The sequence below is a fragment of the Stenella coeruleoalba genome (genome assembly GCF_951394435.1).
Source record: "Stenella coeruleoalba genome assembly, chromosome: 7".
In the NCBI taxonomy this organism is placed as follows: domain Eukaryota; kingdom Metazoa; phylum Chordata; class Mammalia; order Artiodactyla; family Delphinidae; genus Stenella; species Stenella coeruleoalba.
In genome coordinates, this window is record NC_137153.1 from 67,911,635 (window position 1) to 67,937,636 (window position 26,002).

At 43.6% G+C, this 26,002-nt stretch overlaps 1 protein-coding gene across 5 annotated transcripts in view; it reads right to left on the bottom strand.

The window, feature by feature from the left end:
• LOC307188493 (tyrosine-protein kinase JAK2) overlaps positions 1-26,002 on the bottom strand; it is a 381,641-nt gene that overhangs the window by 303,229 nt on the left and 52,410 nt on the right. For all 5 annotated transcript variants that reach the window (XR_013828956.1, XM_079925664.1, XM_079925662.1 and 2 more), the window contains 5 exons: positions 25,309-25,383; positions 24,240-24,364; positions 11,949-12,074; positions 7,750-7,906; positions 2,233-2,336 (listed from right to left, as the gene is read on the bottom strand). Coding sequence is in view for 4 of the 5 variants with exons in the window: in XM_079925664.1 (XP_079781790.1) it covers positions 2,233-2,336; positions 7,750-7,906; positions 11,949-12,074; positions 24,240-24,364; positions 25,309-25,383 (587 nt within the window). In the remaining variant the exon portion in view is untranslated. The remainder of the gene's footprint in view (positions 1-2,232; positions 2,337-7,749; positions 7,907-11,948; positions 12,075-24,239; positions 24,365-25,308; positions 25,384-26,002) is intronic.

Below are 26,002 nucleotides of genomic sequence, written 5' to 3' on the forward strand. Positions count from 1 at the left end.
CATTTAAAAAGCTATTTATACAAATCAAAACATGCAAACTGCCAGAAAAAATACATTTCTTTAAACCAAGGAGGGTCTTGCTTCTGGTTTTCTTTAGAAATCTGAGGTTACAGAAAGCAGATTTTTATGATTTTAATTGCACATAAAAATACGTGTGATATTATGGTCTCCAAAGCTCTTGAATCCAACTAGGATAAGCTGTTCCCTCACCATGATCATCCTGACGGTGGATTCTGTCCTTTTTACCCTTAACTGTATGCAAACGCAGGATGATAATTTTGCCTGTCCTGGAGCACGCCTATTTCTTCCCGCCTTTGCCCTTCATCTCTTTGGGCTTCTAGAGCTTTCCACAATGATTAAAGGCAAGAAGGGTCCCAAATAGATACAGCTTTCAAAAAGAAACTCCCTCCTCCTCCCTTGCGCTAGCTCACTGAAAGAAGGGAGGCTGCCCTTTCCAAGCCCCTGGCCGCCCCTCTTGCAGGAAGTCCTGGGGGGGCAGGTGATCCAGAGGAAGACTGTCCTGCAAGTCCCAGCCCCAGGGCTCAAAACACAAAATTTTGTAATTTGTCCCACTCCTGTAAAGCTCCATTCAGAGCAGACCACTTTGTTTTCCCAGGAGATGTGTAATTTTAGGCAAGGTTTCTGGAAGACAAGACACTGCAATTAATGTTTGGTGAGGGGGTGTGTCAAGGACACAGGAACTTTTAAAAATGTCCAGTCACATCTTGATGGTCTCCACAGAGTTTGCTGACTTAAAAAGATTATACAAGGCCCTGTAGCCAAACTGAAAAAAAATCTCTAAAAGCAAAAAAAAAAAAAAAAAAAAAGTGTCAAGGAAAAATATACATTCCATTTTTCACATAATGTTCTGCCAAACCCCATGCCCCACGACCACACACATTTCTAGACACCGCCTCATGCTGCCCGAGCAGCCAGGCCTTCTGCTGCCCTGAAGCCAAGGCTGGGAAAGCAGCAGCCATGAGACCAGCTAAGAGGGTGAAGGGCACTGTGGCAGCCACACGGCTGTCAGCCACTTGCAGCAAACTCGCTGGGAAGCCAATCTCTACACTTAAGGTGCCGTGCACCCAGCCCTCACCTCCTCTCCAAGTGTCTTAACTACAAAGTCTCTCTGGGCAATGTTGATTCCTGATGTCAGCATGCCACTTAGGATTACTCAATTTCAGGTTTCCTGTCCTGTGAAATACTTTACACAAGTTATAGGGAGATAGTGTGGTCCTCACCAGTTTCCTGCTTTCAGTCTTCCCGCAATGCTAACAACGTATTCTCTTCCATTTCCTTGTTCCAAAAAGCCTTCCACCACCAACTTACAGAAAAAAAAAAAAAAAAAAAGCCTCCAAAAGGATCTCCTGGTCTCTACACTCCCAGCTCCCGGGTCCAATGGTACACTGCCCCCTCTACAGTGCCCGCCCCTTTCTCAATGTGATGGCACCACCATTCTTCAGTTATCACAGTACTGTACCTTTCAGATATACAGCATCGGTACCATGATAACCGAAAAAGGACAGTTCAGTCTCATATCTACCTGAATATGTCCTCGAACCCAAGGCCCATTCCCTCCGCCAGCTTCCCACCCACAGGTGGCCACAGAATGATCTTCAAGTATATAGACACATGTACAGAGATGTCAGTGCTCAAACAGGCTGTTTCACAGCAACCTCACTGACTATCAACAGGAGTGCTTCTTTCACTGTGCTGTTTAGAATTCAAGTCTTCTGAGGACCTGCTCTTTTTTGGAGAATGCCTGCTTTAATACCCCAACAGTCAACCTCTGATAACATCTCATGGCCTCAAACTCACCTCTGCATTTCCCTCCTAGTCCAGTGGTGTTACTATGGACTTTGCCTCTTGGACAAAAAGGCAGTCCTTTTTGCTAAAGCTAGGAAAAAGAGGGATTTTTAAAAACTAACAATAAAACCCAAGCTATAACAGAAGCAGGAGTTTACCTCCAAAATGGAAACAATATCTAAAGCACAGACAGAACTGTCTAGTATAGATCACGCAGTTTTAATGACACAGAAATGACAATTGGGAAGGAAGAAACTGCAGGAAAGAAAGGAAAGCAAAATCCTTGTTAAATGCCAGATGAAAGCGACAACCTCCAGCGCATTTAAGGATCAGCATAATCAGGTGGGAACAGGATAGTGCTCATCATTTTGTTCGACTGGAGGATTAAACTGGAGAGCATAAGGGGGCTGAAAGAAAACAACTCACGTGTAGGGAGAGAGTGGTCCGAGAAGGACTTTGGAAACATCCTGCTGTCCAAGGGTCATGAGTAACAGAGCCAGGCTTTGGTTGGTCGAGTCCACACATCCACCCTGTAAACACAAACACTTTAAGGATTAATCATTGTACCAAACCAGATAATGGGAAACCAACAAAACAGAGGGAAAAAAAAAAACAGACACAGATGCCCAGAGTATCAGAACCACAGAAGAGCAGACGGCAAAATTCAAGCAATAATAAAACGGAATAAGTGTCTTTTAAAGAGTTATCCTCATATCAAGTAACTGTAGGGGGTTAAACTAACAGTTAATCAAAACAATTGTAAGAGCTGAGACTATCAGAATGAATAGACATTTAAGTTTACTGAGGTATATCTAGTGAAAAATGAAACTTTGCCTTTGTAATTAAAGCCATAGCAGGACATAAAAGCAAAAAAGCATAATCATTTACAGTCAATGCATAATTACCAAGGGTTAAGTGAGTGACATTTCTACTTATTTAATCTGTCATAGAACACCACAGCTAATCTGACATGAGAGGACCTTTCCCTTTCAAGGGTCTTACCTACAACACATTCGATGACATTCAGAAACTGCCTGCCATGTCACTTTAGATTCCCCTCTTTAAGCCTTCCTGTGTGCCTTAGAACTGGAGAACTGTTCAGACCAGATCCCTCCATTCTTATTATTTATGCATTATGTTCCCCCATTTTCCCTGTTCTTCCAAAACAATAAGCAGGACAAAATTCTCTTCAAAAACTTTCTCGTGAAGTACAACTGCTTTGGTTGCCTTTCTTCTTTCATTCTCGAATTTTTCAACCACTTCAGCCATTTTGCTTCTGCTTGATGCAGGCATTACTGCTGCTTCCATTTGTGCCTTGAAGAATGTCTTTATTTCAGATCATCCTCTCTGGGATAACTTTATTTACAACAACTTAAATTTACACTGTACGTACTGAAAGCAGGATGACCTTGAATGTCTACATACTTTGCATATTTCACAACAAGAAATCCAGTTTCTAACCATGGCACATCACTGTTCAAGGCTACACTCTCCCAGACTTGGAATGGGATAAGTGGTCACCCGCTGCTGCTTACGTGGGTACACCTCTCTCCTTTTTTAATGCACGTAGGGTAGGGAATAAATTGATTCTCAGGTACAGACGCTCATTCTCTGCTGTTAGACTTCATTGAGGACAATGGAGTAGGAAAATCAGAAGTGGATCCTACTGCCAGCCTTTATGAAACCTACTGCTCTTCCTCATCTACCTGAGTTAATAAAGAACAATATTTATCTCATTTAGCAAATTTTAGGACGAGAGGAGTTCCAGCACATATATTTCCATCTAAACGGAAAACCTGACCCATGGAGAATAAAAGAATATATAACAAAATATATTAATATAAGAAGATTTAACAAAACTATTTGTTTTACAGAACTTGCTCCTTTTCATAAGACTGCCTAAAATTAAACTGTTCTCTTCAGTCTCCGCTTCATAGCATTATGTTGCTATTCTCAAATGATTTTTTTTTTTTTTTTTTGCAGTACGCAGGCCTCTCACTGTTGTGGCCTCTCCCATTGCGGAGCACAGGCTCCGGACGCGCAGGCTCAGCAGCCATGGCTCACGGGCCCAGCCGCTCCGCGGCATGTGGGATCCTCCTGGACTGGGGCACGAACCCGTGTCCCCTGCATCAGCAGGCGGACTCTCAACCACTGTGCCACCAGGGAAGCCCTCAATTGATTTTTATTATGTACTGAACCAAGATTTTACTGCAGTAAATATATTAGGGTCTGTGTACAGGATACAACAGAGGAAGTGGTGGGGCCGCCTGGACAGCAGGACACAAGCCTTGTGCAAAGTAGCTTCAATCTCATTACAAAGACAAAATATGAGCAGGGACCAGTAACAAGTGAAGGTGAAGATGAAGTTACGCGGCAGCTGGGGGCTGTGGGCACCGGGACTGCCAAGGTGGTGCGAGAGGGGTTGTCACTCCCCTGGCACCAGAGGGAGGCTTTGGGGAGGTGGGGACTTGAGCTGGCCCTGGAGCGATAAGCAGGGTTTGGAGAGGGAGGAAGAGCAGGAGGATGGGGGAGATACAACCCAGGGCTGGCAAGGACCAGGAGGCCAGCCTGAGAGTGGCTGTCTACTCTCTGCGGAGAAGTATGCGGAACTGCAGGGATAAGGTGGAGTAGGCAGACTGAGGTGGGGCTTTTCTAACTGGGCCATGGGTTTTGACTCTATCCTGGGGAAGTGAGAAGCTGGTGAAGGTCTCTGAGCACAGGAGTACCAAGATCAGATCGCAGCTTTAGGGGGAGATTTAGGCTGAAGAGGATGCTGGAGAGGGTATGGAAAGGATTTCCCCTCTGCAAGTAGGGAGAGCCAGTACCTATATCGGGGGAGGGGGGAACGGAAGGGAGGAGGGTGGGAGATGGGGGCAGAGAGAAGGATAGGAAAGGGCAGTTCCAGAAAGCCTGGGACAGAATCAAGAGGGCTTGGTAACTGATGAGACAAAAATGGAACAAGAGGAATTAGATCAGAGGATTAAAACTTTGGCATAAATAAACGGTACCAAAGGGGATGGATTTTTATTACTTATTTAAACCATGTCACATCACAGACTTACAAAGAATTATTATAAAAACTGCATGCATTTTCATCCTTTTAGCAATTAAAGATCATAGACACACACAAAAGAAGTTTTCTTAATGACTTAAAACAAAAAACTCAGTCCAGCCACTACTGAACGGTTTAAAGCAGAACTTAACTAGAGTATAGAAAAAGTAAAATAAAATAACCTAATCCAGATTGCATGTTTTCGCTCTTGGGGACTGGTGGGCTGTGCTTTCACCCTGAGGCTTTTACTCTGCCATTTACGGAGATACAAAACCCATATTCCAGCTGTGTCCGGGGGCTCCCACTGGGCTATCCTGTAATGGGATACATCCAAATCCCCCAGGTCCACTGGAAAGAGAGGGATGTGTCCCCACAGTCAGAGAGAAGGCCTGCCGGCCACCCCAGGACCAAGGCAGGGAAACCTGCATGAGTCAATAGCAGCTGAGGGACCCACATGTGTCTCCAGCAGTCTTTCTTCACAAATATCTAGATGACAAACTTCCTGAACTGAGTAACTGGCACGGCAACCTCTTGGTCATTTACTCCATTTACTCCCAAATTTTAGTTACTATCCATCTTTCAAAAATCACTAAATTTAGCATCAAACATTGGAAAGACTTTGCATTGAAAAAGCTGAGGCCAGATCTTGACTGCTCAAGAATTATTAGAACATATTTCCTCGCTCAGAGGGATTTCTTGTGATAGACTATTTCCTTCCTCCACTATTTCCTAGCTGAATGGTGAGTAGAGGGAATGAGGTCCCTCTACTGAGGACACAGTTATAGGTCCTTTTTCTTCCATTTAATTAGATAGACACTAAATAAGCTGGAAATTTTAATGAACTTTGAAACAGTTCATTCCTACTTGCTCCACCTTGTGACCAATGAGATATTTTCAAAAATGCTGACTTTGATCCGGGGAGTAGACTGTGGCACAATAAGCTGTTTTCCTTAGTGAGGCCTGTGCAGGGATCAATACCCATGACCCAGGCATCACCTTGCCACACTGATTAATAAATTACAGTGGCAAAAGGAAGAATTAAAGAACAAAATCACCACTGTACCAGCCTTACTGATTTTATTTCACTGGGCTCACGTGTGATTTTTGCAACTTTAAACAGAGCAAAACTTCCTAGAAGACTTCAGGAAAGAACCACAGAGATGTCTAATAACTGAGAATAAATACACAGATAGTACAGAGATGAAAGGCTCTTCAGCTCTTCAGCTGGAGAAAAAAGACAATTTACAAACACTCTACACCATCCAATAGCGAATCACCCAGAGTACAGTCGGCCCTCCACATCCACAGTTTCAACCAACCACAGATTGATTTTCAATTTCAGATGACTGAATCAGCGGATACAGAACCTGTGGATACTGAGGGGGGCGGAGGGGGCAGGGGGGGAGTAATGAAACACAGACTTGAGCATCCAGGGACTTTGGTATCCACTGGGGGGAGGAGGGGTCCTGGAACCAATCACCTGTGGACACCAATTCTTGCTAGTGCTCAGTTTAAGAATGTGGGCCCCAGTGTGCATCCACAGCAGAGGACTGAACATCCCTGGAGCCTGTCCTGGATTCTGCATGTCAAGGTAAAGGTTTCCCCTTCCTGAGGTGTAGACTAACAGAAATCTTGGAGACAGGTTTGTGACGCTCCTCTAACCAAGTATACGGGATCTTAAAGAATGAATTTTCAGGCAGCTTATCTTACTTCTCCTGCCATCATCTTTCCTTTTCTTCCAATTTCCTCCTTGCTTATTTTGGGTCGCCTCAGCTGTCCCTGGGAAACAGAGTAAAGTGTGTGTGTACATATGTGCATGTTGCTCTTACAGATCAACAGAGAAAAAGGATTGTAGCAACTGAGGGGACAGGCTTGGCCAGACTGGTCTACGCCGTGTCCCACCAGTAGGGCAGCAGAAGCAAAATGGTAATCAGTGCAGTCTTGTCCTCAGCATCATGTCATCTTTTCTTTGTCCCCTCTTCCCAAGCCCCTACTGTGCTCTGACACAGGCTGGCCTTCCCTAGACACTCTTCTATGTGCTCCCAAGCACCCTACAAAATCGAGCCTGTTGACACTGTTTTCTATCTGAATTAAACGTCACACACAAATCCAGGTTTCCAGCTTCTCTTGAAAAATCTGAAAAGAATGAGCCCCCATCCCCCTATGGCAACGACACGGGGCTGAGAGAAGGTCCCTGCTTTGCTCCAGGGGATGTGTGCTCTTCAATTGGCCAATCACTGCCTAACCTGCTTCATTTTTCACCTTCTCTCTCCTGTATGACTCTGTTCCAGTTCTCTGCCCTCCCGATCATTAAAACTTACCTGCCAGGACTTCCCTGGTGGTGCAGTGGTTAAGAATCCGCCTGCCAATGCAGGGGACACGGGTTCGATCCCTGGTCCGGGAAGATCCCACATGCCGCGGAGCAACTAAGCCTGTGCGCCACAACTACTGAGCCTGCGCTCTGGCGTCCACGAGCCACAACTACTGAAGCCCATGCACCTAGAGCCTGTGCTCCGCAACAAGAGAAGCCACGGCAATGAGAAGGCTGGGCACGGCAACGAAGAGCAGCCCCCGCTCGCCGCAACCAGAGAAAGCCCGCGTGCAGCAACGAAGACCCAACGCGGCCAAACATTTAAAATAAATAAATTTATATATTAAAAAAAACTTACCTGCCATATGTAACAAACCAGTGGGGCTGGGCCTCTGCTCACTGACAAGTTTAGCCAATCCATTAAGCTAGTTAATGCTAAACTGTCTAAAGGGTAGGAAGAGGCTAACTCCTTGACTGAAGCCCTTAAAAGAGGAAGAAAGTTGCTAACGAATAAAAGTGACAGACAAAGAACTGCTTCCTGATGGCTCCTGTCCCGGACCTGCAGAAGCAGAGGACATACCCTATGGATTTCTTCGAGGAGCAGCTTGGCACAGTTCCTGCCGAGGTCCTCGGGAAGCACCGCTGCCCCCTGGCCCTGGTGGTTGGAGACAAGTTCAGCGCTGAGGAAGGTGCCGTTGGTGGTCTCAGCGACCAGCCACAGTCCAAAGCCCGGAGACCTGGGGATTCAAAGGCACAGACACTGAGTAGCACACGAAGTGGGGTTCACATTCACCAGTAAAAAGAGAAGACAAACATCTTTTTGATGGCATTCTGTCTGGTCACATCAGGTCTTATTAGAGTCCCTCCCAGCTCACACTGGACATATACATGACGCAGTGAGGGCACACACGTGACAGAACCAAAGGTGATGCAAATTTTGCATTGCTTTTCTTTTCAGCCCTCCCTTCCCCTAGCTCTCCCTTACCTTTCCCCACTCACTACATTGGAAAACATCCTGCTGTGAGAGTTTGTAACAGTCAACATATAGAGCCCCTAGTTTCTGAGGTAGGGGCTCGACACTATTCTGCAGAGTGAGTAATACCATCCCCACCTTACAACTGAGGAAATGGACAAATCAAGCGACCTGCACCAAGTCCATACAGCTAGAAAGAGACTGAGATGCGCTTCAAACACAGATCTTCCAGACTCCAAAGCCCTTGCAAGTTCTCCACCACGGCACTCGCTCAGCCCTCAGTCACAACCAGCCCAGAAGTACAAGCAGCCTGGAGACCATCTGATTATAGCTCTCCTTGAGAGACAGCAGGCTGTTCCCCCGTGATGAGAAATACCACACGAGGAGAAAGGGCCTAGAGAAGGCACACTTTTATGTTTTTGTCCCCAAGGGACATCTCTAACTCAGAATTCACTTAATATGATCAACAAGCCAGCACCATGCTCTCGCCTGTGTGTTTCAACCACCAACAGCCAGACCTTAACACCTCTCCAGGACCACAAATGACTCACGTACGTGTACATCCAACAAACATTTGGGGGAAAGCTTCCACAGACCCGGGAACTGGGGCACCATGGTAAGCACAGGAGTCCCTGCTCTCAGGAGGCTTAGTGACAACCAGTTGGGTGCAAAACAAAATCAGTCCACAAACAATAAAAACAAGCATCTGTCCACAAAATTTCCAGATTTGACACCTCACGTCTACCCTGCGCGGTGCCTCTTAAACACACACAGCTGACCCTTGAACAACACGGGTCTGAACGGCACAGGTCCACTTATAGACTTTTTTCACTAAATACGTTCTACAGCACTGCGTGATCCTAAGTTGGTTGAATCCGAGGATGTGGAGGGTCAACGGCATTAAGTCCCACGCAGGCCTCTGACTGCGGGGAAGGTCAGCATGCCTAACCCTAGCGTTGTTCCAGGGTCGACTGTACCTACTTTCCAGCAGCACACTCCACATGCAAGCACAATACAGCTTTAATAAAGCCTCCTTTAACACAATCCAACATACATATTCATGAAGCACTTTCTATGCATCTAGCACAAAACCAGCCAAAGTATTTGTTTCAGAAAAACGACGCATAAAATTTATGTTTCAAATGTACTATATATGAGTTCACAATAGGGAGGAACTATACTGGTCAGTCCTTAATTTCTTTTAAAAAAAAGTGATTGTCTATGTAGCCAAGGATTAATAACACCTGCCAAGGCAAGAGGGTGCAGTGAGAATGCCGGTTCCAGGGCACTCTGAGTCACACTTACAATCTAACACCGTACCACCAAGCATCATCATGGGACATTTAAAGCACAATCTCAAGTTGCTGATGAGTCACTTGACCAGGAGGAGGGATTGGGCACCCAGCTCATCAGTAGAGGCTGTGGCATGCCAAAATAAAGAGGAGAAAATGCAGGGAGATAAGCCACCATCACTGCTCTAACCCACTTACACGCCATTTCCTAAGAACTTCTAAACTTTTCCATGCATGTGAAATTTTTGAGGCGTGTGTACTTATTGCAATGAACTTCATATTTAATCAAGACCGTTCCATTTGATATTGTATTTGTTTTACAGAAAACAACACAATAACATATTAAGCTCTATGTACTCTACACCAATCCCCACCCCGCCCCCCAATTTGGGGTATGTGTTTTATCAGGCCTATTTCAAGTTATGCTGACAATGTAGTTGATCACCAGTGACCTCACTGAAGATGCACATTGGTACAGTTTGCAAATGACAGCCTCCAAAACTTTCCAACTGGTGAGGGACTAGATTTTTCATGACTGAGAGATGACTGTGAGAATCAAAATGGGACCACACTGGACAAATGTGCACTGGACAAAGAGCTGGCACAGCCCACCGAAAATTGCTGGCCACCAAGGTTCCAAGCCATGGCCACACGTAACTCTCACTCCCAGACTTCAGTAAGCCTAACTTACGTGGATACTTCACTGAATTAGAAGAGAATACCTACCCATGACTTTATAATTTCATAATGGAGAAGGAAGATCACCGTTAGTCAACTGTAGCTTGAGATTTAGAAAACGGAACACAAACTTAACACCATGCATTGGTTTTAGAGGTAAATTTTAAAGTGGAGCTTGGAGTTGATAACACAAGGCTACATTATGCCCACATCTCCATCCACGTGTGAGCTTCCTACTCATTATTAGCAAGTATGCGCCTTGACCAGCACTAGGGTCCGCTGAGTCGATGGCATTATAAAAAGCCACACTCTAGCTGGAGGCAGCATGGCCTTCAGGTCTGCTCTGCTTCTGTGTAGAGTGAGAGGCCGGACGACAAGGCACTATCGAGTCAGGCCATTCAGACAGCTGCTACCGCTACCTATCCTCCCCCATCCCTCGTAATCCCCTCTCCCCAGAAAACAGCTGACACATAGTTCCAGGCCTGTGGCCAAGAAGAGAAGAGAAAGGAAATAACGGCATTAGCAGCTACCATTTCTGCTGCACCTACTATGTGCCAGGCATTGCACCGGTGGCTTACATATGTGACCTTTTCATCTTTACAGTAACCTAGGGATGCAGTTGTTATCACTCCCACATTATGAATGAGGAAAACACTGATGGTATTTGAGCAATACACCAAAGGTTTGGGACCATCACTGACGTTTCCAACTCCCAGAAAAAGGGCCAGCTCTGCACACAAACCCTTTCCCAACTCTAACCTCTGACATCACCACCTCTGTTGCTCTGGACTATGAGCCACCGCTGCATTTCTGAAGAGTCACCTGCATCTTTCCCTTGGGCTTCATGAAGGTCTGAGATCCCATAACACACTCACCCCTCCTTTACCCTCTTTTTCCTTCTTTTCCTGAAGTTAAAGAAAGTTCAGACAGAAGAGCTATGAAAAAGGATGAGCTGTGGTACAACTTAGGAAAAAACTGATTTTTTTATCCCACAACAGTCAGTCTCTGATGTTCTTATTTTTAGAAGACACAACCTGAAAACTTCAGATTCAAAGTGTAAAGATATTGTCATTCACGTCGAAATGGTTAGGCAAAAACAAAGAAAACCCACGCACAAGGAAAGCAAATTTGGCAAAATATTCATTGTTAACTACAAGTAGTAGGAATATACAAGTGTTCGCTGTATTATCCTTTCAACTTTTCTGTATACTTAACATTTTCATAATAAAAAATTAGGTTTTAATTGCTTCCCTAACTCGCTGGTTTCTAAATATACAACCAAAGCCTAAAACAGATATTTTCATTACACAGATCATCATTAACTTTTTATTTTCTAAAGTAAGGTCTTCTGCAAAGGCTCTAACTAAACCAAACTCAAATCTGCAATAACAACTTTCTTTGGCTCTAGGGGTGTTTTTCCCCTTGATGGAGAGAGAAGCCGACTGGCACTTAAACCAACAAAGGATTTTTTCCCCTAAACTGTTATTCACACAGGATGGAAGAACTTGTTTACTTTAATTTTTTGTGGGAACAGAGGACAGATGGGATTTAAAGCTTGCGGCACTGTTTATTAATAGCTGGGCTTTCATTCCCCTAGGCTGGCGTCTCAACCCCTCATCACCCAGCACTGGGCACCGTGACGCTTTCCATGTGATAGGTGCTCAAAAGATGCCTGTTGCTGACAATGGTGGTAAGTTGGAAGGAAAAAAACTGTGAATCATTCTTCCTCTGGCTGCCCAACCTCAGAGCTGGCAACTTTAGCTTCAATCAGACCAGGAGTATGACAAAGGCTAGGGTGGCTAGGGGATTAGGCTCCAAAAACGCACAGACACTTACCTCCCAGAGTTGACTCCTTTCATGTGGTCTGTGTAAATATAGATATCGGGTATAAACTTGTTGAGGATGCTCCTTGCAGAATCCACAATCCTGTTTGCCATCTGAGGTGATACGCGTACCGAATACCTGCAGCCTGGAGTTAAGGGTGTCATTCTGCTTGGACTCCACAACAGAGAAAAGTCAGTCATAAAGCTAGCGAATATTTGTAGAACTGTCATAACAAACTGGGACTTCTAATCCATTCTATTCTCCACCTGTATTTAATTACTTAACTTTGTAGTACCATAACTTAATTTTTACATTATTCTTTTTATTTATTATTATTGTATTGTTATATAATTTTTTGTATTGTTATAAAAAGCCCTCGGTGAAAAACATCTAAACAATATAGACACTTGGAAAGTATAAAATAAAAGCTGTCAACCCTGCTCTAGACTGCCTACCCATCCCTCCTCCCCTAGAAATGGTTCACCTCAATTTTGGAACAAGTAAAGGCAATTGCCCCCCTGTAGGGCATGAGCCAGGCTCCCTCTGAAGTATTCTCTGACCATCCCCACTGTTGTAACCATTGAGTCTTTCTCTTAGGAACCTAAGGCCAGAACAGACACCACACTGGGACTGACCTGGGCCCCTGTGTGTCCCAATCCACCCCCTGGTAGGCTGACAGGAAAGGCAGAAAAACATTAGTGAAAGAGCATAGTGGGGCTGTTTATAAAGGTATAAACAGGTTTTTGTGTTTAACTTAAGAGCCTACTTTCAGTTACTTAAGTGTTGATGATTCTATTTATGGATGATACAGGCTCCTCACAACTGCTACCCTGTGGTCAGAATATTAGTAATTAGCACTTTTACAACAGGGCACCCTCAGAAAGGAAAGGAGAAAGATATTAGCAACTCAAATGAAAAGGTTGGTGCTTGAGAAAGTGGAAACTATTACCTAAAATTAGACTTTGTTACAGAGACTGGCTCTCCCCAATTCCACCTACCAAATAAAAAGTAAGTATGTACTAAGCACTTCCGATGTTCACTGTACGGTCAAGGGGCAGCTGCGTATGTGGGACGAGGGGCTACCAAAAACAGAGAAGTAACAACATGTGATCTTCCCACTACTCTGACCCAAACCCCATGCAGCAAGTCCAACAGGGAAAACAAGGTGTGTAGTCTGCCCAGCCTCGCCCAACTGTTCGAAAATTCCTGTCAATAACACATTTAATTTTCATTTGAGCTGCAGAAGCAATATGCTCAGAGACTGAGCAAAGAATTTGACTGGCATCTGGCTCCCCTTTCTGACCCATCCTGAACATCCACAAAAGATCCAGCTTCCTCATGCTAGGGAGAATCTCCCAGTAACTCCGGGCCCTCCCAGATCTTGAGATTGGACCCCCTAGTCTGCTCGGTGTTCATCCCCAAACCGACACCACCACCCCCAGCTCCACCAACCAAAGTGTTCAAAGCCTTCGGCCTGATCTGCCTGCCTTCATTCTTCAACCCAGAGTTCCCCCCTCTCCTGAAATCCTCCGGGCAGCACCGACTGTGGCCTGCACTTGAACTTACCACACGTCTCCCTTCGTATACACTCATGCTGTCCTTGCTCTTCGATGAGACCGCACACTCCATAAGGAAAGGGGCTCTACTTCTGTATCCCTCACAAGTCTCTAATACACTACTTTTGTACTCAGAAATGCTCGATAAATATTTGACTTGACTCAAAGGACAAACCCGAAATGAGGAAAGAGCAAAGAGGGATTTTTCAATACACACACAGAGCCCAGTTACATCACCACCTCTTCTGTCCAGAATGTACTTTTGACCACAGGCAGCTTAGACAAACAGTCCCAGGTTTCATACCCTTTGGACCAGGAGGGTGCTATCCTTCTGAGGTCTGAAGCTGCCCACCCTGTGTGGGAAAATACAGATGTCGTTATCCTGACACATAAGCCCACAGCATTCATGTCTTCCAAAGTTCTTTCAGGTACATGATCATCTTATTTTATGCTCATGGTAACCCTGAGGCAAGGGCCACATATTCCTGGTTCCAGGGCTCACACTTAGGACAGCTGGGTCACGGAACTAAGATTCAAAATTAAACAGATCCGAATTCCCAGAGACAACCTTCTTCCCCCACCCTTCCAGGGATGTGGAAACCAGGTGGCTAACAACAGTGCTAATGAGGGCCAGTGGAAGCATATACTAGAATTCAGGCAGTGGAGTAAAGAAGGAAAGGGACTTTAAAGCCGGCTGCCTCCCAGAGTCATTATGGAGCTATCTGGCTTGGTGTGGAGGCCCTACCATGATTGGCTAAGGGTTCTAGAATCAGATTATCTGTGTTAAGTGTCAGCTCCAGCAAACTGCATCATTCTGGGACTAATGTGCTATTCTTGGTGCCTCTACCTCTTCATCAGTAAGAAAAGGATAATCATAATACTCTCCTCACAGGGTCTGGAGGCTCAAATGAAGTAATGCGCGTAAAGTGCTCAGCGGTGCCTGGTGTGTGGTCGGAGCCCAGTGGATGTCAACTATTGCTTTTCCTACTGGTAGTCCAAGATTCAAATCCCAAAGCAGAGGTTCTTTCCTCTCAGGAGTAAGAGACCTCTCTGAGAATCTAATGAAAGCTATGAACCCTCTCTCAAGAAACACGTGAACACATAATTTTGAAGACAATTTTGGGGCATGGTGAATGTCCTGAAGGCCATTTATGAGTACCACACTGAGAACTCATATCCAAGAAACACAAGTTCATGGCTACAGCCCACATGGAACTCCTGCCCTTCACCCTCCCTGGTGTTACAAGTCGGAGAAAGCTAAGGGGTGTGTGTGTGTGTGAGTGTGTGTGTGTGTGTGTGTGTGTGTGTGTGTGTGTGTGTGTGTATGTGTACAAAGAAAGAGACTGATTCTCTAAGTATCTTCCCTATAGTTAGAGAAAAGAAACCAGATTGTCCAACAAATTCTACCTCACGCCCCTCTTCTGCCTCTACTCTAGCTTCTTCACTTAACTCTTATGTACCCAGTCATGAGCTACTGGGACAGCATCACAAAACTAAAACACAGTGTTCCTTTCTCTCTCAGGCAGGGGGAGAATGAGAGTGGGTGGCAGTAAATAAAAGGCAACCGCACTGTCCAGTCACAGCTGCTGGCAGGAACACCAGCTCCCTCCCAATCCCTGGCCAATCAGTCAGAGAGATGCACTCTGCTGCGGTGGGTGGGCTGGGGGGTTGGGGTGGGGGTTGGAAGGGGGCAGCGGGGAGCCCAGTTAAAACCACAAACACACACCGGAGAGCGGCGCTAGTTCTCCCAGCTCCCAGGGCTCCCAGCTTGAGCCCTCCTATGGGGAATACAACCTCCAAGCTCAGCCCAACCATTAACCGGCCTTGCAAGTAACAAACCACAAAACCAGCTAAAGCTTTTTCCAAAGGCAGCTTTTTTTCCCAGGCTCCAAAGCTGGCCAAGAAGGTGATCTCAATTCAAACCCACATTCCTTTGAGGTGTTCGAGAAATAGGCAGCTATGCAGACCAGTGGCTGGAACGTTTGGTTTGTAGACAGGGATCTGGGCAAGGGCGCTGTGTCAACTCTCCTGGGGAGTTCAGAGGAAGGCTCTAGAGTCGGGGCTGTATCGGGCAGCGTTCAGGTGTCCTACCCCCAGCCTCAAGGAAGGTGAGGGGCTTGGGACCTCACTGGCATCCTTCTGGCTCAGAGTCTACACAGGGAAGGCTCGAAGAACACGAGAGAGAAGCCGGGGAGGAACAATGTTGCCACCCTAGGTGCCCGGGGCACAACAGCTCTTTCAGCTTTTATGTAAAACACTGTACAACCCCGTTTCCCGCCGTCTTCATCAAAGGCTTCAAAACTCTCACAAGGCTTTTGCACCCAGTATAGCGAGTACAGGTGGGATCCCACTGTAACTGCCTCTGTGAAACCCATGTTGTTACCACAGGACTGTGGTAAACAAACAGAACACATGCTGGAAATCACATTTCCAAACTAGAGAGAATGGATTCCAAGCAGAGTTCACTGCCACAACATAGCATTGAGGAAACAAATCTCAAAAGAGAAAAAACAAACTGAAATAGTCCTGAGAGTGTGTAGGAACTCCGTGTACAAGGCTATTAACCCATTAACCACAGCATTTTTGGCAACAGTGAAAAACAGAAGACACCCCAATGGCCATCAACAGGGTTTAATTTGGAATTCTTTACATAGTGAAATACAATGTTAATGAGAATGAGGTTGAGCTATAAGTAACTGACATGGGTCAAGCAGAATAGGCATATTAAAAAAAAAAAAAAACCCACCTACTCACATCACATTTCCATTTCTCTATAACCTGTTTCTACCTCCTCTGAATCGGAGAACTTGAGAGTTGAACATCACCTTGGGTCATCAATGGAAGTATCCATCAACCTGGGGGCTCCCCAGGACAGGAGCCATTTCTCCCCCATTCTCTCCTCATATACACAGGTCTTCATCCATAATCCATGGAAGAAGCTTTGTTATAAATTCCTCTGTTCTTGATGATGCCTACAAAGAACTTCAGGTAGCACCCCAAGTTTGATCTTTTATCTCATCAATGGCTCTCTCTGCCCTGTGGCTATGCCATGCCCCCATACCGTGCCCTCACCACTCACTGTTCAATCTACTCAAGGCCTCTGAAAAGTTAGTCCACTCCATACTTCTTTTCCTCCAAGAAGGACCACCCCAAAACCTCCTGAGAAATACAAAACTTGACTTTAAGCCCCTATCACCCCAAGAAGCATACATCCTGGTTCACCCCACTGTGTCAAATTCCCACCAGGAAAGCCACACCCAACCCCATCCAGCCCCCACCCCACCCCGCCTCTAACACTTGCCCTCACCCAGATCTTGTTGGCACCTAGAATTCTACCACTCTTAATATCTGAAACCCCAAAACACAGTTCCCTAAACATAATTTCTTGTTCTTCTACACAGCACACATATCTACTTCCATTAAACCTGCTAAGGATTCCAAACCCATGACCAAGTGCTTTCTCCAGGCTGGCGAGCCCCTGCTGCATTACTCAGTAAGGAGCGCACCTGTCACTCCAATGCCACGCTCACCAATACGCCCTCTAACCCGTCCTTCTGCATAACCCACTCACCCTGTCAATCCACACCCAGCCCTGGATGAAAATGGCCCTCTTGCCTCCTCTACTTCTCCTTCTAGGCTGCCAACTGCTGCTGGATCCACGGCCATGCAGCTGGCACCATGATAACATTTCGCTTCAGCTGGGCCCTTATTGAAGTCCCACAGCCTTTTTCTTATCTTTAGTTACTATGTCCCTATGGGCACCCCACCCCCAATAGTGGCCCCTATGCCACTGTGACGGCACATCTTTACCACCCCTGTTACATTCCCTTATCATACCCGTGATGATCCCCTTATCCTAGAACCCACCCTAACTCAGTAAAATTGAAAACTCCTCCCACTGGCTTCCAATCATCGTCAGACTGCTCCATCCTTACCATATATCTGCCGTTTTCAATCCATCCCCTCTCAAAGAATAATAAAAATAACAGCAGCCACAACTTACCAAACACTTACTTATATACCACCCCAGTGTCTTGTATCATACATCTATTACCTCATTTAACCTTCTTTACAGCCCCATACAGTAGTCATAAGCGGGCCCAATGATAAATGTGTCAACCAAGGCTTGGGACCAAACATCTCCACCAGTGAGTGGCAAAGCCAGTTAGAATCCACATCTGTGTGACTCTAGTACCTGTGCTTTCATCACCTTGTTACCTTGCTTTATTAGTCTCCCTCTCTCATATATAAATCTACTTTACCCAAGCTACAAAAATACTCAAATCATCACCAATCTTTTTGTTAAAAAGGAAGGGAATCTTCTCAATTCTCTTCCTCAAGTCACCACCTTATCTTTCCTTCTATTCTCTTTCTTGTCAAGGTTCTTGAAAGAGTGGCCTCTGCTCTTCACCATTTCCCTCCATCACTCTGCAACCGAGAACTGGTTATCTGGCCTCTGCCTCTACCACCCTCTGGGAAGAGCTCCCAGGGGTATCAGTGGCAGCCTGCTGTGAGTCCCTCAGCTTGCCCCCCATCCTAATGCTGACTCCTCTGAGCCCTTCTAAGGCGCTGACCTGGGTGGGCTTCCAAGAAGCTACATTTTCTTTTTTACCTCTTTTTAGAAAAAAACGATTTGCAATTTATTCATAAACAAAGAGTTAACATCCCTGCTAAACACAGACTTTCCCTCACCAACTTCCCTTCATCAGTCTGTACAGGAAAAGCAGAATAAATGCTTGTCTCTACCAATTTTCAAAAGAATGAGTTGATTTCCAAGCGGGATGAATAAAGGTTTATTTTTTTTAAGTATCATAATAAATTTGTGGATGTAAACTTATTTAATGTGTTTCGATCAACTGTAATTGTTCCTACTGGTGGTTGGATTGTCCCACCTTTGGCTAGTAGGAGCCTCTTCAAGTTGGCTTCTGTGTCTAGTTGACATGACTCTAGTAGCCTTTGACAGCTTCCTTGATTTCTGGGAATTTTGCTAGATATTGTCAAATTCTTAACCATAGGGGTTATACTGTCTCACCTTCCCACCAGCCTTTCAACAGAATAGGATGTCAAACTTCAGTTTTTTACCAGTCTGATTAGTGAGAGATGGTACCTCAGTGTAGTTTAAAAAAAATTTTTTTATTTTTATGTATTTTTTTAAAATGAAATATAGTTATTTGATTTCCTTATTCTCCTCTCAACTCTCTGATTTTCCCTAGTCTTCCTTCCTGGGAGCACTTACTTTGCTTTTGCTTTCAAGTCTTAGTGACCTCTCACGGTTCCACCCTCCTCCCTGCCTTCTACATGGTACCTGACTCCAAATCTTTCATTTCTAGCTCTCCTGGCCCCTCAGTTACAGTTCTACATTCCTAACTTCTAATAAGTCCTTTCTAGACTTATCCACTTACTACCTGGGACCACCAAACCCAACATGAATAAAACTAAACTTATCTTCACCGCCACCCACACGGCCACACCCCACTCCAAACATTTGTAGCTTCTATCTGAACAAAATATGTCTATTCAGGTGCATAAGTGAGAAACATCAAAGTCACACTCAAGGATTCCCTGTTCCTCTAGCACAGACCCAGGTGATCGCTGCATCCTATCCATCCTGCCTCTAGGACCTCCATAAACTAGCAGCCCTCACCTGTCCCCCAGCCCCTACCCTCACCGGCTCTCTTTAGGGCATGATAATTCCCCACTATCTTTGCCTCTAAGTGATCGCCATCAGGTGATTAGATGGTTTTTTGTTTTTTTTTTTTTTAACTTGCACCTACCAAAATTTCTACAACGAGCCAAAAATAGCCAAAAGTTCTTTCGGTACCACCAGTTATCTGCTTGATGTGCAAATTCTCTCTCCAAAAGAAAATTACTGACTCTGAATGAAGGTCGACTCCTCGGCACAGCCTCCCACCTTTACAGGCTCCTGCCCCAACTTTTTGTCCCATCTTCTACTACCAAACACCCTTGACCGACCTGCATTCAGGCCACACCACGTTGCCTGCCACTCCCCAGAACCAATGTGCACTGCTCCCTCCACACAGGCCCACATTTCTGCCTGAAGAACTCCGCCTTCTTTGCCCCATTTTACAAGCCTTTATTCTTCAAGGCTCAGTCCAAATGCCCTGTCCTCTCTATAGGAAAAAGCAGAGGTTAAAAGCCTGGGCTTTTAACAGGGACAGGGTTCAAATCCCAGCTCTACCATTACTAGCAATGTGACGTGGGAGCAAATTCCTTTTGAAGCCTCAGTTTCCCCATCTACAAAACAGGATGTAAGAGAATTCAAACTCACTTTGAGGCTTAAGAATAAAGTATATAAAATATAAATGTATTAAACTCCACAATCAAAAGACATAGAGTGGCTGAATGGATAAAACAAGACCCAACTACATGCTGTCCACAAGAGACTCACTTTTGATATAAGGACATAAATAGGCTGAAAGTGAAGGCACAGAAAAAGATATTCCATGCAAATGGTAACCAAAGAAGAGCAAGGGTGACTATAGTTATATCAAACAAAATAGACTTTAAGCCAAAAAAGACTTCAAAGTCACTAGAGACAAAGGTTATTATATAACAGTAAAAGGGTCAATTGAACCAGAAGATATAACAGTTATATAAATACATGCACTCAACATCAGACCACCTAAATATATAAAGCAAACATCCACAAATCTGAATGGAGAAATAGACAGCAATGCAATAATAATAAGAGACTTCAGTACCCCACTTTCAATAATGGATAGAACAACCAGAAAGAAAATCAGTAAGGAAACAGCAGACTTGAACACTATAAACCAAAGAGAACCAACAGACATATACAGAACATCCAGCCACCAGTAGCAGAATACACATTCTTCTCAAGCACACGTGGAACATTCTCCAGGATCACATGGTAGGTCATAGAACAAAGTCTCAATAAACTTAAGAAGGGTGAAATCACCACAAGTATCTTTTCTAACCACAATGGAATGAAACTAGATATCAATAACAGCAAGAAAATGGGAAAATTCAAATACATGAAAATTAGAAACATGCTTCTGAACAAATATTGGGTCAAAGAAATCAAAAAGGGAAATTAGAACATATCTTGAGACAAATGAAAACAGAACAAACCAAAATTTATGAAATGCAACAAAAGGAATACTAAGAAGGAATTTTATAGTGATAAGTGCTTACATTCTTTCTACAAAAGAAGAAAGATCTCAAATAAACAGCCTAACTTTACACTAGAAAAAGAAGAAACCACATTCAAAGTTAGCAGAAGATCAGAGTAGATATAAATAAAACAGAAAAACGATAGGAAAAAAATCAACAAAACAGCTGATTTTTTGAAAAGATAAACAAAACTGACAAATTTTTAGCTAGACTAAGAGAAGACTCAAATAAGTAAAATCAGAAATGAAAGGAAACATTACAACTGATGCCACAGAAATTGAAAAAGATCACAAGGGACTATTATGAATGATTACATGCCAACAAATTGGACAACCTAGAAGAAATGAATAAACCTAATACCTATCAAGTCTGAATCAAGAACACAGAGCCTGAATAGACCAATTACATGTAAGGAGACTAAATCAGTAATCAAAAACTTCCCAACAAAGAAAAGCCCAGAACCAGATGGCTTCAGCAGATGAATCCACTGGTGAATTCTGCCAAACATTTAAAGAAGAATTAACATCAATCCTTCAACTTCTAAAAAATCAAACAGGAAAAACTTCCAAACTCATTTTGCAAAACCAGCATCACCAAAGCCAGACAAAGACAATACAAGAAAAGAAAACTATAGGCCAACATCTCTGATGAACATGGATGCAAAAAACCTCAACAAATATTATCAAACTGAATTCAACAGCACATTAAAAGGATCATACAACATGATAGACTGGCACTTATCCCTGGGATGCAAGAATGGTTCAACAAATGCAAATCAATCAATGTGATACACCACATTAACAGAATGAAGGATAAGAATTACATCATTGTCTCAATAGTTGCAGAAAAAGCGTTTGACAAAATTTAACATTCTTTCATGATAAAAACTCTCAACAGGGGCTTCCCTGGTGGCGCAGTGGTTGAGGGTCCACCTGCCGATGCAGGGGACGCGGGTTCGTGCCCTGGTCCGGGAGGATCCCACATGCCGCGGAGCAGCTGGGCGCGTGAGCCATGGTGCTGGGCCTGCGCGTCTGGAGCCTGTGCTCCGCAACGGGAGAGGCCACAGCAGTGAGAGGCCTGCATACCGCAAAAAAAAAAAAAAAAAAAAAAACTCTCAACAAATTAAGCATGGAAGAAACTTACCTCAACACAATAAAGACCATATATGAAAAGCTCAAAGCTAACATCATCTTTAATGGTGAAAAACTGAAAGTTTTTCCTATAAGATTTAGAACAAAGCAAGGATTCCCACTCTTGCCACTCCTACTCAACATAGTACTAGAAGTCCTAGCCAGAGTAATTTGGCAAGAAAAAGAAAGAAAAGGCATCCGAACTGGAAAGGAAAAAGTAAAATTATCTGTTTGCAGATGACATTATCTTATATGTAGAAACCCTAAAGAATGGATCAAAAAAAAAAAAGAAAAATTATTAGAACTAATAAATGAATTCAATAAAGTTGCAGGATACAAAATCAACATACAAAAATCAGTTGCATTTCTACACACTAACAACAAACTACCTGCAAAGACAATCAAGGAAACAATCCTATTTACAATAGCATTAAAAAGAACCTAGGGCTTCCCTGGTGGCGCAGTGGTTGAGAGTCCACCTGCCAACGCAGGGGACACGGGTTCGTGCCCCGGTCCGGGAAGATCCCATATGCCACGGAGTGGCTGGGCCTGTGAGCCATGGCCGCTGAGCCTGAGCGTCCGGAGCCTGTGCTCCGCAACGGGAGAGGCCACAACAGTGAGAAGCCCGCGTATCGCAACAAAAATAAATAAATAAAAAAATAAATAAATGTGCTGTGTCCCTTAAAAAAAAAAAAAAAAGAACCTAAACACTTAGGAATAAACTTCACCAAGGAAGCTAAAGACTTATACACTGAAAACTATAAAACACTGATGAAAGACATTTTAAGACTTTTTAAATGGAAACACAGTCCATGTTCATGGGTTGGAAGAATTATTGTTAAAATGTCCATATTTTCCAAAGCAATCTGCAGATTCAATGCAATCCCTATCAAAATCCCAATGTTCTTTTTAATAAAAATAGAAAAAACAATCCTAAAATTTACAAGAAACCAAAAAGGACTCCAAATAGCCAAAGCAATTTTGAGCAAGAAGAATAAAGCTGGAGGCATCACAGGTCCTGATTTCAAAATATATTACAAAGCTACAAAAATCAAAACAGCATGTCATTGGCATAAAAACAGACATATAGACAAATAGAACAGAACAGAGAGCCCAGAAATAAACCTACGCATATCTGGTCACCTGATCTTCAACTAGGATGACAAGAATACACAATGGGGAAAGGATATTCTCTTCAATAAACAGTGTAGGGAAAACTGGATACCTACATGCAAAAGAATGAAACTGGACTCATCTTACACCACATACAAAGATGGACTCAAAATGGACTAAAGACAAACATAAGACTTGAAACTGTAAAACTAGAAGAAAACATAGTGGGGAAGATTTTTAGCTTTGGCAATGATTTCTTGAATACCAAAACACAGGCAAAAGAAACAACAAAGTGAAAAGGCAACCTATGTAATGAGAGAAAATGTCTGAAATTCATATATATGATTAATACCCAAATATAAGACACTCATACAACTTAGTAGCAAAATAAACAAACAACCCAATTTAAAAATGGACAAAAGATCTGAATAGACATTTCTCCCAAAAAGACATACAAATGGCCAACAGGAACATGGAAAGGTACTCAACAATCACTAATCACTAGGGAACTACGAATCAAAACCATACTGAGATATCACCTCACCCCATTAGGACGGCTATTATCAAAAAATAAATAAATAAATAACAGGTGTTGGTGAGAAAAGGGAATCCTTGTATACTGTTAGTGGGAATATAGGTTAGTGTAGCCACTATGGAAAACAGTATGGCGATTCCTTGAGAAATTAAAAATAGAACTAACCATTTGATCCAGCAATCCCACTTCTGGATGTATATCTAAAGGAATTGAAATCAGGATCTCAAAGAAATATACACACATTTCTATACCCTTTTCAGCATTATTCACAATAGCCAAGGCATGAAGGCAACCTACATGTCCATTGTTAAGTGCTTAAGAGTAAGCACTTAATAAATGGCAGATGTTATTCATTATTATTCATTCCTCCCACATCTTCCAGACAAATTTGCTACTCTTTACTCTTAGCTTCCCCAACCCACTGCACATCATCTATATCACTTTACACATTATAGCAGAATTATGTGTTTGTATATTTGTTTCCTTCACCCGACGATGAGCTCTTCTGAGGGAGGAACTGCGACGCACTGGTGGCCCCCAAATCGAAGCCCTCAGGATAGTGTCACATACACTGGAGCTGTTTGCTTAAGTGTTAACTGAAAAAATAAATGAATCAATCAGTCAATCTAGTTATGGTGAGGCAGGTAATAAAATATCCTATCTCAGCCAATAATTATAAGTTAATTATTAAGACTTTTCCAAGATTGTTGTCTAAAATGTAAATAACCCTGAGAAGAAGTAAATTGTTATGAGTTACTCTTATCTTAGGGAGGCAAGAAAAAAATAAGAAATCTGAAGCAAATGCAAAGGATACGCCATTCCTCTGATACGTTTGATCTTTCCTGGATCTGTGAGCTGAATGGGCTTCAGGACCTTCCTTACAGGACATGAGAAAAACACTTCACCTCCTCCTCCAGGGAGCATTCCCCGTCGCACAATCTGCACCAAGTGAGAAAGAAGAGGTGAGGGTTCAGTAGAGTGGATGACACCCAACCTGGCTGGTTTACACCAAGAATGAAAACCACCATTAGAAAGCAGCAAGCTCTTTCATACACAACTTGTCAATCCCTTCAAGATGAATAGCACCTGATGTTAGCTCCATGGGGGCATGTGCTAAGCAAGGACACCGTGTGGTATGTCGGAAAGAGCAGTGGACACAGAGCCTGCATGGCCCAGTCAAAGCCAGACAGGTCACTTCACCACCAGAACCTGTTTGTTCAACCTTAAAATGAGGGACTGGCCTAGTTCATCAGCTTATCCCACTTCTTAACCATCAGGAACCCTTTTCTCCTTCTCTGGAATTAACTGATCTATCAAAACTCTACATTATTAAATAAAAATGAAGTCATTTTCCTTGTTTAAAAACATGATTTTAAAAAATAGAGATGCTAAACAGCTTAAGATATCCAGTGTTATCACATTGGATTGATGTAATTCCCTTAAATAGCAAACAAACAGATGCTTAAATTACTTCGACTAAGTTTTGAAAGTAACGTACTAAAAATTCTCAGGGACATTCACGTTGGGAGGCTCCGGACACAAATTAAGATAAATAATCTAGATCAGAGAGGCAGCATGGTCAGAATCCTGGCTCTACTACTTATTAGCTGAGTTGTTATGAGCCAAGGAGTTAATACATGTAGAATGTTTACAACATCGCCTACCACGAAGTAAGTGCAGTATAACTGCTGGCTACTCCTGTCATTACTAAAGGGTCCCTTTCAGCTCAAAGTCTGCAAGGTTTGGTTCACGAATCCTGTGGGACTTCTAATAAATGGCGACTGCAAATGTGCCACACACACGTGAGGCATATAGCTCTTCCAATGAGTTGGTAAGAAAATCTTTCACATTGATATATACCACTAACAATTGTACATTCTTACCTTTAACTCAAACGATTCACCATCAATCCCAAACTGTTTCAATAGAGGGAGCGCTGTTGCCTTAAGAACATCAACCTGTAGAATTATTTCAGAAAAAAAAAAAGCTTAGTTAAACCTTGAGAGATGGAAAGAAGAAAGAGCCCGCGAAGCAGGGGAAGGCTTAGCCTCCAGGTAGATGAAGCAGTCTAGTAAAGAGAAAAGAGGCTGGCTTACAACTGAGGGTGTGGGCCGGCTCTGCTCCTGAGTATAGACTGTGAATTTATGAGCCACTGGCTCCTGTGGGCCCCTTTTCCACATTTACAATATCATACACCTACCTTATGAGTCATCATGAGCATCACGTGCATCAGGCAAAAAGCACCAAGAAACTGCTGGGCTCATACAGAAAACAGAGACCTGTGCTCAGTCTTAATAGGTATAAACACTATGCAAGAAAATCACCTGTTTTAGTATTCTTTTTCCAACATGACTGTTTAATGTTTAGAGCTGGTGGCACTCGAGACTAAAGCAAATCAAATGAACTATTCAACCTAAGAGTCCGACCTAAGAATCCTGCTGACACCCACCACAAAGGCATTTAAAGGTGGTGATTCTACAAGGCAGTGAGGGCCTCAGGGGAAGGACAGCCTCAAACTGCAAGAAGCAACACAAACCCCAAAGTGCAATGACAGCATCCACAGCTGATGACAAGACA